Genomic DNA, 13,179 nt, shown 5'->3' on the forward strand with positions numbered 1-13,179 from the left:
TCCCGAAGGGGTAGATTTGTTGTAAAATATGTGTTGCTTATGTAACACAATGTTGCAAACGTCAAACTATCTTTTTATATCTCGCGTTGTACCCTCAGGGCTGTTCAACTTCGTGGAACATACCAGACGCTGCGGAAGGCTGTGAATATGCTTTGCCCGCTTTCAACCTCTCTACGTATGCTATATTCTACAGACTACTACTTTTGACGCTCCACGATCGGATTTGGTATATAAGTAGACTCTAGTTACTACTGGATCGATATCTTTCTTGGTTATTGTTTCTTCTTGCGCGTATCTGCAAACTAAACGACGTTGACCACTATCGATCTATCTACGACTAAAGAGTACTCGATATACCCCACTTACTGCAAGCATAGGTATACATCTATGAAATTACACGCCAAAGATGTCTGCCTCAAATCGATCTAATAGTCTGATCCATGACCATGAGGAAGGTAAGTTGGCTTGTGGAGTTCTTGATATCATTGTTTGCTTTTCTACTTTGGTCCAGACATGTACCTTGCTGTATTGTTCACTGTTTTAGTACTTGTCTTTTCGAAAATATAGAAAGTTAAGATCTATAAATATACCTAACGTATATGGTCCTAATAATGGACCTGGTTGGATACAATCTTTGTGAAACGAACTGTACGAGTCTAAAAATTTGCTTTAGACTCTACTACGGTGACCAGTGTACCTTTTATCTCCAAGCTGGCCTGTCTGGTGGCCCACTGACCTTTAATGGTATAGCTCAGTTCTGGGGAATGTGCACCGTTAAGAAGGGTTAACTTCCTACATGGCGATACGTTTCAGAACTTGATGTTAAAAACGTCCGTCTTCTCATTCCTCCTGCTGTTTACCACCTCCCCTATCTTCTTTTCCGTTACCTCTCCTTCCTTTCCCCTATCAGTGTTCCTTTCTTTTTTTTTTCATTGCTGCTCCCTTGATTTCCCAATCATTCCTCCCTTCATTTCCCTCAATATCCATTTCCTTACCGTACGGACTCATGACCTGTGAAATTCCATTCGAAATGGATTACGAGCATTTCAGTCCGTTTGAGGAGCTCGACAATAGGTCCATGGAAGGCGGGTACATCAAGGGCGAGTATATCGATTACCCTGAGGATTCTGAGGTCGAGGATGGCAACGAGATCGATATGTTTACATACACTCTTCGTGAGGATGAAGTTAATAACGATGAATACTCCACAAAGGTGTCTTTGATTCCAGCTGCAATGAAGAGCGAGATGCTGTGCGTGCCGCTTTGGCCTCATATTAGTAAGTCATTTTCGTCGAAGTCGCGTCAATAAAGCATCGCCGCTGCCCTTCTAACGATTCTACCCACCAAACTGCAGCCTTTACCGTCAAGCGGCCCATTTAACCTACACCCATCGTCGCCGACGCAACCTCTACTCGCTGCCAGTTGCGCAGCAAGATGTCTTGAGGTCCATTGGATGGCTTCAAAATCTTGAAAAGGTTGATGAAGCTATCGAGGCAAACGCACACTTTGCTGAATGCTTGCTTAGATCTGGATCGCACGGTTTTGGCGTCGACTGGCGTGATGCTGAGCAGTGGAAGGAACTTGCCACTCCTGAAGATCTAGACAAAGCAAGGAGCACAATCAAGCAATTCGTGCGAGATTGGAGCGAGGCAGGCGTCGTCGAGAGAAACATGACCTATGGCCCCATATTGGAAGCTGTCGATCGTCTCTTCGGTATGACCACTCCACGCTGTGATGTCCGAGTTCTTGTTCCTGGTTCTGGGCTTGGACGATTGGCTTTTGACCTTGCCCGAAAAGGCTATTGCACTGAAGGGAATGAATTCTCGTTCCATCAGCTAATCGCATCTAACTTCATCCTCAATCAGTAAGTTTACTTTCTTCCGTTGGAATTTAGCGCATCTAGCCGGGGGACATGCTCTCCACTAACGGTAATTCCTGTGATAGCACCGGAGCCGGAGAGGAGTTTACAATCTATCCCTTCTGCCATACTTTTTCTCACCACCGAAGTCATGCTGACCACCTTCGTCCGATTCAAATCCCTGACATCCACCCGGGAAGAGAATTGAGCCAGTACCTGGAGTTCACCACTCAAAAGGACACATACGGCCATAGGGAGGGGGCGCCGCAAACTTACCGCTACAAACCAAGTCAGTTTTTCTCCATGTCTGCTGGCGAGTTCGTTGCGAGCTATAACGTCCCGGAGGCCTATGAAAGTTTCGACTGTGTTGCCACCTGTTTCTTCATCGACACTGCTCGAAACCTTCTGAATTACATGGAAACAATCCGTAATATCCTCAGAGAGGGAGGTGCATGGATCAACCATGGTCCTCTGTTGTGGCACTTTGAGGGTAGCGATGCGACCGAACGGAAGAACCCAGGTGATAATAGGCGCAAGTATGGAGATCTCAGAGGCTTTGACCAGGTTCAGGCTGACGTAGAGGAAGCCGAGAGTAAGGATACCCTGTTAACTGTTATGTTTGATTGATGAGGGAAGTTAATTTTGAATGTAGAGCCACAACTCCCAGACTTCTCGGATGGAATTTCTCAACAGCCGTCCTTCGGAAATAGCCACAGTTCTCGAACACGAGTGGACCCTGGAGAACATCCTGAGTTTACTGAAAATGGCCGTTCTGGCGCGACTTCTCCTGCTGGTGGCGAAGCTAGTGTTGCTATTAGCGTCGAGAGTCCCTTTGCTACGTCGAATGCTGGCTCTGTTCGAGCTGCCAGTGGCTCCGCCTCCGTTGCCAATGAACCCTTGTCCACTTCTGCTAGCAACCGCGGCAATCAAAACACTAGATCAGCTGCTCCTTCCAACATGGGCCCGTACACTCACGAGGGCCACAGCCAGCATAGCCATAGCCATGATGATCTCGACAACTGGAATGGCAGCTTGGAGTTTACATTAGAAGATGTCATCCGCCTTATCGACCTCTATGGCTTCGAACTTCTCGAACGCAAGACCACCGATCCTTCAGGATACATTAATGATGTTAAGAGCATGGGAAGATACATGTATGAATCAGAGTTCTGGATTGCGGTCAAGAAGCGCCAAGTCTCGGATGTCGTCGATAAGGCTTTGAAAAAGTTCGACATCAAAGATGATACCGAAGATGTCAATGATGCTGGAAGCGAGGAGGACGCTGGTGGGGTCCGGGTCGAGCAGGGTGTTCTTAGATTTGATAACGGGGGACTTCAACAATCTGGGGAACAACATGCCGGAGAAGGGCAGTAAACGGAACATATTCCCACTGATGGCCTTGATTTTTCTGCTGACATTTTTCTTTTTACACCTGAGACCTTTTTTTTTTGAACTAGTGGCAATCCTTGAAGCCTGGAGGTCGGTGCTGGGACTGGTGGATCCATTTCTAATATCTCGATTCCTTTATCTTTTCAAGAACTCTGTTGTCCCGTACATCCTTGTGCCTTTTTATTCATGCTCTGTAGGATACTGCATAGAATAGCATAGCAAATATGGGACAATGATATACGGCCGGAGGACCTATTTTCACTCATCGCTTTCCAAATTATATCGTAGACGAAGCTGGGATGAGCGTGCAAGTATCACGAATGCAACAGGGGTGTGGTGTTGTTGACGCCAAGATTGTACCTGGCCTGGTAATGCGCCATAGCACCGCCACCGCTACATCTTGAATGGGGCTGGTCGCGCCGTCACTAAGCAAACAACACATTGGTTCGGGTCATCGTGAATGTCAACCAAGTCGCTCTTTCATCTTCTTTCAACATCATCACTCCCCGTCACCAGACATCGCAAGTGACCACAACCACCTCTTACAATCAGGATGACAGAGTAAAGATTCCGACCTTCAAATGCCTCCTCCTGCACTACTGGTTTTTACGAATCCTGCTAATCCGGTTCTTACCTTACAGCCAGGCACCGCGTCAATGGGGCGTCACGCCCGCGATCTCCCATTCTTTGCCAACAGACCAGGAAATAAAAGTCAACAATGATCTGATTGAAGAACTGAAGGCTATGAACAGTTTTGAGAGTGCTGAGGAATCACAGAAACGGTATACCTGGCTCCTTCTCTACAGTCGAGGAATCGGTACACAAAGCAAACAGACGGCTAACTTGGTTTGTTGGATCACAGTGTCGATGTATTGAAACGATTACAAAGAATCACGGAAGAGTTCGTCCGACAGGTGTATACATCGAAGAACCAGAACGAACTTGCTACAAACAGTGCTGGAGGAAAGGTGTTTACCTATGGCAGCTACAGACTTGGAGTTGTCGGACCTGGTACTGGCCCCTCCACAACCCCCCACTAACCGTCGTTCAAAGTTTCTAACAACCTTTGTATTGCAGGATCCGATATTGATACCCTCGTTGTTGCCCCTAAACTCGTTACACGTGAAGATTTCTTCAAATTCTACCCTCCATTGCTCAAAGCTCTCAACAAACCAGGTGAACCACAGATTATCGAAGAACTGGCACCGGTCCCAGACGCGTTTGTACCGATTATCAAATTTGTTATGTCGGGAATTTCGATCGATTTGATCTTCTGCAGACTTGGCGTCACCCAGGTTCCGCCAGATATGAGCCTGGAGGACAAGAACTTGCTGAGAGGTTTGGATGAGAAGGAGCTGAGGAGTTTGAACGGGACAAGAGTTACAGACGAAATTTTGACGTTGGTTCCTGCTCCAGCGGTTTTCAAACATGCCCTTCGGGCTATCAAGATTTGGGCCAAATGCAAGGCTATCTACGGGAATGTTTATGGGTTCCCAGGAGGTGTCGCTTGGGCAATGCTTGTTGCAAGAATTTGCCAACTTTACCCTTCGGCTGTTAGTGCTGTAATTGTCTCCAAATTCTTCCGAATTTTGGGACAATGGGCATGGCCACAACCGGTTCTTCTAAAACCAATTGAAGACGGACCATTGAATGTCCGAGTTTGGAATCCAAGAGTATGTTTACTAGAGACCCATTTTTGAGTTCGCTAACTAACATTTTCGAAAGTTGTACCCAAGTGATAAGAATCATCTTATGCCTATCATCACACCAGCTTACCCATCAATGTGCTCGACTCACAACATTACTCCGTCAACCAAAGCCGCTATCCTTGGAGAGATGGCCAAAGCAGCCGATATTGTTGATAGGATCATCACCGGCAAAGGCAGTTGGAAACAACTGTTCGAGCGCCATACCTTCTTCACCAAGGACTACAAATATTATCTTGCTGTCAATGCCAGCGCCAAGGAGCAGGAGGCTAGTGTGAAGTGGTCTGGTCTCGTGGAGTCTAAGATTCGACATCTAGTCATGAAACTTGAAATGTGCAACGATGTCATCGCGAGTGCTAGGCCGTACGTCAAACCTTTCGAACAGGTTCAGTACTGTAAAAATGATGAAGAAGCACGCAAGATTGCGAATGGTGAACGTGTTGAGAACGATCCTCCAGCTGAGGCTGCTAATGCTGCAACTGGAGAGACGCTAGGTGAGGTTTCAGATCAAGAGAAGAAGGATGGCGTTCCTCTTTGGATCACCACATTTTACATCGGAGTTGAGTTGGTTCCTGGATGGACTGGAGCAGTTAACATCACCTGGCCAGCTCGCGAATTCTATCAAATGTGCCACGGCTGGGAAGGGTACGATGAAGAGATGCATTGCGTAAAGCTTGACTTGAAGAAAAGGTATTTACCCTCTGTTCTTCTGGTCCTTAACTCCGTGAAACTGCAGGTGCTGAAATTATACTACTCTAGCTTCAACCTACCGGATGAATGTTTTGATTTTGCGAAGGGCGATGTCAAGCCGGCTAAGACAGTCGTCAAAAAGAAAGTCGTTAGAAAGGTCGCGAGCAGTACTGAAGGCTCCCAAAGCGGGACAAAGAGAACCCATGACGAGGCCACGAATTCCACCGAGGTGCGTTGCTCATCAAGCTATATCCAGGGATGCTTACATCTAGGAACACTTACCCATCTGGCCCTCCCTATCGTCGCCCTCATCATGTTAGTGGCCTAGCCTTTCGCATGCTAACTTTGGGATCGTAGGGTGATGTCAAACGAACCAAGGTTAATGCGCCGGTCCCTGTCCAAGGATAGAATCCTCGGAAGGCAACCAGCGCAAGGCAACAGAGAATATTTTCTGCGCGTAATTACCGACTCCACTTCATGCCCGCTGCTTTGTAAATGCTGATCCGTCCGTTTCCACTCTGTGCGCTAGCTCAACCACACATCAGCAATATCTCCACAACCACTACATCAGACACATATTTCACCTCGCTTCAAACCGTTGAGCCAACTTTCCTATTAACACCGCAAACTTCATTCTCCTCCGCTACAAATAGCGACATCATTGGCAGCGGAATCTTTACTCTACCGACGAAAACTACCGCTGCAATACCGATCCGAGCAGTAGAAGATAGCCAGAAACCCGTAGGTCCGGCAACGGACGCCATCGTGATTCCTACTATTGCCTCCTGTGAAGATATCAAACAAATCAAGAAGCAGACTAGTAACCGCAAAGGCAAACGACGCCCGGGCCAGCAATACTGAAAAATTTTTATACCGAACCCGATTCAACTACCGCCTTGAAGGATGCCGATTGATTCTTTTAGCAACTAGATCTGGATTACTCGCCTTAAGAAATTCGATTTTGCAACCGCTCCGCCGACGTGATACCCCCCAATCTTTCAACTTTCAAGGAATCTTTTGCTACAACCTTTTAATGAACTCATGAGCGGCTTCCTCCAGCTAAATGTTTTTGTCGATCCTCTATTCAACCAGGGGATTATCATTTATTCCATCTAAGGATGAGGGCGCCGTCGATGCGTTCGCAAGTTTACAAACAAAAGCATCTACCCGGAGAAAAATTACAAAAAAAATGAAAAAGACAAAAGATACAAAAAAAGATATAACCCTGAAAATGTTCTAATGAACAACAACTAAGCAATGCTGCATACAAAACAGCCCCGTGGCGCATGGGCGAAGAGGATTGTAGGGTATAAAGCTCTTTTTACACGGTGTGTCCAACCCTTTATCTTTAATTCAATATTCTGTGGCGTCGGCGTTTCTCTTTTCTTGTTGATTTTTCCCTGTCGTCCCCGTCGATTGATACTCTTAATTTTTGGTCATAACCCTAGAGGCTTGAGGAGAATCCTCGTTGGGATACTATGTTTAGTGTCCCAGATTTTCGCGATATTGGTTCTGTTAGATCAGTGTAATTATACTTTACAGCATTATTTCTTTGTTACGTTTCTTCTTGCGTTCTGCTCTGGTTCCAGCTCGTCTGCCTCATGCACAACGCTCTAGGGCTCCTATATGGCCTTTTTTTTGTCTTTCTCTGTATCCTCTACGTAGAGCTTTCCTAGATAACAGCAGGTAGGCAGTCTATACAAAACAAAAGTTTTATTCTTTTTTAACTGTCACGCCCCGTTTTCGTCCCGGTCTATCACCTCTAGTTATTCGGTTGCAAATGTCTAGATCGATCTTGCCAATGTTCTGACCCTGCGTGTGACTGGGGATGTACAATCTTTTGCTTCCTTGCGGCCGAACGTGCAGCTGGAATTCGCCACTAAGTTGCCAAATTCCATGCAAACAAGCTCATGGGATTCTCGGCACCGTCTCTGGATTCTCGGCGCGTCTGCTTTCGGTTTTCGAGGTCGGTTCGTCTAGCGCATGCGCGTAAAAGGCTGTTCAGCGGCGAACCTTTCGTCTTTTTCCTCAAGACATTCCTCTGACCCTAGAGGGGCTTGCGTCTCTCGTTTTCTTAGCTTCTTGAAACCTACCTCTTCACGAGATATCCACTGAAAGTCGTCATCCTCGGGTACCGTTGGCTCTTCTTCAATAACATCATTTTGATTATATGTCTTTTCCTCTTCGATCTCATCTCTATTCGATTCGGTCTCCGTGTTCTCCAGATTGTTATTATAACGCATCCAAAAGTTTTGGTTTTGTAGATTTGGATCCTCTTCTTCGAGTCTGAGTTCTCAGCCGCCCCAGCCTTCCTCTAGCTCGAGAGCTATTTCTAGAGGGTCGTCGTCTTCGTAATCTTCTACTCTGTAGATTTCGATGTGGTTTAGGCGCTCTAGTAATTGGACTTTATATTAAATTGGTGTGTTAGTGTGTTTTCATCTTGTATATCCAAATACATTTCCAAGAGCTGTCAATTCTCGTCAAGTCGCAATTACTCAAAACCCTTTGGATAAACTAGACATACGATTTACATCTTCTGCATAATACCTCAACGTGTTTAACACACCACCAGATGGTACAACATTGTTCGAGCAATCATAAACGTCTCCACGTCGTCCAGTAAGAAACGAACGATCTTCATAATTTTTAGACTCTTCTTGGTCGATTCGGCCGTACCAAACTACGGGGTCCAAGAGTTCTGTTTGCCATCCATTGTTTGTGCTATCGAAACCTCCGAGTTTTATGCTTACTGCTTCTAACCATCTTGCGTTCCCCGGGGTCAATGTTAGAAAGATCGGGATGCTGAGGAGGATGTGTTGCACGTTGGATTTAGAGGGGGTATCGGGCAGGCCGAATATTATGCTAGTAGTTCCAGGACTTTTAGGTATAAAAAGATGTCGATCCCACAATTCCTAGAATACTACATATGGTAATTCAAATGCTTCTGCGATAGTGCGGGCTAGACAATTACCCGTGAAGTTGGTTCACACGGAGCGTTCGGCGTTTGCCATGAGTTGATTCTAACAATTTGCTCTTAACTACGCCTACGTTTTGTGAACTTCTAGGCCAAAGGATATATTGGCATGGATCAAAAACTTAAGTGTAGGAACTCTCCCCACGCATTTACTATCACATGTTCTAGCGTGGCATATTGCACAAGCGCGATTCTGTGAAAACTCCTTGTCTCGTACCTAGACCTAATCGGAAAACCCCTAGCTGGGATACGGTTAGGCGCTTCGTAGATCGGGCTCTGGGATGACGAGATTCAATTCCTGCACATTAACCGCTATTTGGCTCAGTGTGATATACTCCACACTTATCGATGGTCGCTGGATCACAGTCGAAGAATGGGGGAAATATATCCACCGTGAAATCGATGTTCAGATGGGGAAAGTGAACGAATATCCTCGGACTATTAACTCGGCTATGGAGATCTGGGATATTGCAGAAGTATGGATAAGCGCAGATTGTATCAATGATGTTATTACGGACGAACGTGCTGCAGCGAGGAATATCGAATATTATACTAAGAATCTGAGTCGTAAGTGGAACCTTCTTCAAGATTTTAATTGACCGGTTGATAGTTATTATATGTGCATATGTCGCCGATAAAATCCTATACTCGACCATTTACACTTGATCTAGTGTTATAACATGTCGATATAGAATGCTGAAGCGAAAAGTGATTCAACATTATTCCCATTTATTCTGGTTGGAATCGAAATCCACGACGGCTACGACTGCAAAGATAATAATTCAATTACCGTAGTCTGAGCAAGGTGGAGAAGGTCAAAATAACTTACAGAAACGGAGCTCATTGGCGACGCAGGAGGTTCTCGATCTGGTGCCATTAGTTATGGAATCTCGCGATATCCCCTTTGAAGACGAGGAGGGAGATCCTCCTTTTAAGATTAATATTTTGCAAACCGGCCTTAGGTTCCGAAAACCTAACAGTACCAGGCTCGTTAGTGATCTGTCACAGTAGTACCGTATCCTTGCGGGTGGGATTCAAACAAGGAACGGCCTCTGGTGGGTTTCCAATTCTTGAGGATGAAGCTAGATACAGCTTTTACCAGTTTATAAATTTAGTTGTCAAGCTCTCTTGAACACGTATCTATATAGAGCAAGACTTTAAGCTGCTGGTGATAATTATTCGGTCTCTCGGTTAGAGGACGTCAACCATCCCGAGAAACGAGCGAGCATGCTGCTAATATTAACACTAAAGCACGTCAGCCTCAAATTCCTATCTCTGCTTATAAGTTTAGGTAGTCAGTATAAAATGGCATTGTTCATCAACAAGTCTGCTTCCCAACCGCAGTGCTTGAACAAAACTAAATGGAAGCGTTTTGGGAACACTACGGGGCGCTGTATATCGGTAGCAGGACATATTTTTCATATACTAGAATGTGGAGACTTGTGGGACTATCTCTATCATGGGTACTACGGGGTTTCCTTCTAAACGGGTTAATCAACCTGCAATTGGCTCGAGGTCGTATAGCAGAAATTAGGCAGATCGTTTGGGAGGAGGCACCAGGTTCAGATGCGGTGTTCCAAAGTTGGATTAACTACGACACTTGGAGCGATCGAGATCTAGTCTGGCAGTACGGGAATGATGGATCGGTAGACAATCTGCTGGGATCAGAACGCACCATTGCACTTCGATCTTCGCTATAGCGCTACAGGTTGTATGAATTAAATGGATTCACAGGGTATTTTGCATTAAATCATTTCAAAATTACATAATTATATGCACAATTGTACAAGATAGTAAAAATGTAAACCTCAATGCGACAACATGTGCGAACCGAGGAGTTACAACGTTACAGGACTCCTAGGTATATTTCATGCATAACGATTGAAAATCTCTGTTGCAGATGTTTGGACAGCCAACATTGCAATATATATACCAGTCGCTCGTCTATAAGTCTAATGAGAAGATTCCTGAAAAAAAATTAGGTACTCTTCTCATCGACCGCGACGGCGTTCTTCCCGCCAGCCACAACGCCCTTTCCGTTATCAGCTTCGAGGTCAGAATCTGATTGAGCAGATGCGTTAGACTCCTTCTGTTCTCGGAAGTACATAAAGAGGAAGTAAGCAATGACGGCAATCCAGTAAAGGTTGTACGAGATGACGGAGCCGTATGTCGCGGAATTTTGCCAACCGAAAACTATGAGAGGCGAACCACATTAGAATTGAAAATAAACACAGACACACCTTGCGGCTTGGAGCCAGATTGTGATACTTACGGGCATTGAAAATACCCCAACCGCCACCCCCGTTATATCCGGGTGAGCAGCAATTGACGTGCCAAACGCTCTGTCTGATATCGTAAGAGCCGGGCCCAGATCCTGTTTCCGCTACATCGCCACCAACAAGTTTGCCATACTCGTACATTTCGAGTGTCCATACACCTCGAGAGAAGAGACCGGCTGCGACAAGGTACAAGAAGCAAGTTGAGATGATGAGGAAGATTTGAAGCTGGAACATGTTGCCGCCCCTATTAATGTAACATATTAGCATATGTTAGAGATATTGCTGCAAAGAAATCAATTACTCACTTGTACATAATGAAACCGATCAAGAGACCAGCGAGGATACCAGTGATAACGGGTATGGGAAAGGCGCTTGCGGGGAATGACAGACCAACACCTCCAACGAAAATAACGGCTTCAAGTCCCTCACGAAGAATAGTGATGAACGGCAGGATGAAGAGGGCATATTTCTCAAGTTTTTGCCCGAACGTAGTTTCCTTCCTGGGTGCTTGGAGAGCCTTTGTGATCTTCTCTTGCCATTTCTTTTGAAGTTTCGAAACTCGTAGAATAGCCGCGCCCATTACCTACTCGCCCAGAAAACGGTATGATCAATATCAAATCCACTATAGGTCACCAAATTCTACATCAAAACAGGGCCGTTGTAAGGGCCTTACCGTAATAATTACACTTGCGATTAAACAGAATATACCTTCCCATAAGCTTTCCGATTTCGCCCATGCATCGACACCCAGCCTGTAGAAGGCACCGATCATACCACCTCCAATAGCAAGAACAAAAATGAAACCTATTATTAGACCCAGCCAGACATGTCTACGCAAGCGTACATACGCCGCCCGATCACTATCCGGTGTATCAAATGTCTTTTTCAAGAAAGATAGAAGGATAGCAGCGATAATTGCGGTCTCAAGAGACTCGCGAAAAACGATAAAGAACACTAATCCAACCCGCAAGAAGAATTAGCACTTGTATTTTCTGCATTCTTTCTGAAAGTAAATAGCGGTGCACGAGCTCAAGTCGCACCGCATTTTCGAAGTTCTGCGTTATGTGTGTTATTTACATACCTGGGACCGCGAAGACGTTCACCATCTTGGGCGCAATTGTCTTGATAACTCTTAGATCCGAAAGATAAACCGCCAGAAACGGATCAGATAAAAGAGGCGAAAGATAATGATTGATCTTTAAGAGAAGAAGGGAAGAGGGAAAGAGAGGCGTGCTCTTCAAATCATATCAGATTACTACAGGATCAAGAGCTGAAGAAAAAAAACGAACTTGTGCCCGTGGCACGAAATTCACTGGCAACCGCGGAATCGTTTTCAAAACGAAGCTAGCACACGAATCCAAGGAGTCCCTGCAGCCCCAGCCTAGCAGGTGATCGATGCGCTGCACAATTGACGAGTAACGAAAACTGGCTGCCGCTGCTCCCTACTGGCATTGAGTTTAACGGTTTTCTCCGGGTCCACACTCTTTCATTCCGCCCCCGAACATGGGTTCAATGAATCAAGAATCGATCGTCCACCTATGTATATGCATGAAGTACGAAGTGAACGGTGACTTATCTAAACAGGCAGAAACGAAACGACAAGGAAACATGCCGAAGATCTGAAAGAGGGGACCTACTTTTTGAGACTAAAGCCGGCATTTCTGGACCGACTATCAGGCAAGGAATTTCAAGTCATCCTGCAAGCCTTCGCTTCAGCAATAGTGACTGCATGGGATAATGTCGCACACGATTGCATGGAAGACGTCCGGACCCACACTAAGTTTTAATCCCTGTCTATCGGGTCGCACTACCTCAATCTTGGCAGTACGGATCAGATAACTTTACTTGGGACGGGTAGTCCAGATCAAGGGTTCAGAAACTATCATCGACCGTAGTAGTAGGCTCCAACAGCAATGCAAAAAATGGTTGCTCCGAAAGAAAATATAATGGTAAGGCAGAATGAAAAACAAGAGAGGTAAGTTGGTTCTCAACTTTTCGGCAGCATGTAAACTGTCAGAACGAAAGCATGAAGCCTCACAAAATCACTCGTCTAAGCACACGGTGTTTCCCGCAGGTGCGGGACAAAATAGCGAGTTAACTAAAAACAGTACCATTTCAATCCAGCTTCACCGCCGGCCGAAATCGGCCAAGAAAATTCAGGTTTTTTGTGACCGAACCTCTAAACTGTGCGAAATGCAGGATCGAAACTCAAAAATAGGTGTATGCTATCATGGCAGGAGCATAGGCACAAAATTGTCAGCCTACGATCAGATCATACTTTGA

The 13,179-nt window shown here is 45.5% G+C and overlaps 3 protein-coding genes across 3 annotated transcripts; 2 read left to right on the forward strand and 1 right to left on the reverse strand.

Annotated features, from left to right (window-relative positions):
* Positions 1 to 406: 406 nt before the first annotated feature.
* DFL_001543 (uncharacterized protein) lies at positions 407 to 3,232 on the forward strand (the record flags this gene model as incomplete). Its single annotated transcript, XM_067630177.1, has 5 exons — positions 407 to 455; positions 1,214 to 1,277; positions 1,355 to 1,864; positions 1,945 to 2,450; positions 2,511 to 3,232. 5 exons carry the CDS (start codon positions 407 to 409, stop codon positions 3,230 to 3,232), a joined length of 1,851 nt encoding a protein of 616 aa, XP_067492846.1.
* A 568-nt stretch (positions 3,233 to 3,800) lies between these two features.
* Positions 3,801 to 6,504, forward strand: DFL_001544 (uncharacterized protein; the record flags this gene model as incomplete). Its single annotated transcript, XM_067630178.1, has 9 exons — positions 3,801 to 3,808; positions 3,889 to 4,029; positions 4,110 to 4,258; positions 4,325 to 4,920; positions 4,973 to 5,643; positions 5,713 to 5,872; positions 6,001 to 6,021; positions 6,085 to 6,100; positions 6,173 to 6,504. 9 exons carry the CDS (start codon positions 3,801 to 3,803, stop codon positions 6,502 to 6,504), a joined length of 2,094 nt encoding a protein of 697 aa, XP_067492847.1.
* Positions 6,505 to 10,595: 4,091 nt separating this feature from the next.
* DFL_001545 (uncharacterized protein) lies at positions 10,596 to 12,002 on the reverse strand (the record flags this gene model as incomplete). Its single annotated transcript, XM_067630179.1, has 5 exons — positions 10,596 to 10,810; positions 10,890 to 11,140; positions 11,202 to 11,479; positions 11,570 to 11,850; positions 11,978 to 12,002. 5 exons carry the CDS (start codon positions 12,000 to 12,002, stop codon positions 10,596 to 10,598), a joined length of 1,050 nt encoding a protein of 349 aa, XP_067492848.1.
* Positions 12,003 to 13,179: the final 1,177 nt, after the last annotated feature.

This window comes from Arthrobotrys flagrans (assembly GCF_004000055.1).
Source record: "Arthrobotrys flagrans strain CBS H-5679 chromosome Unknown unitig_3, whole genome shotgun sequence".
Classification (NCBI taxonomy): Eukaryota; Fungi; Ascomycota; class Orbiliomycetes; order Orbiliales; family Orbiliaceae; genus Arthrobotrys; species Arthrobotrys flagrans.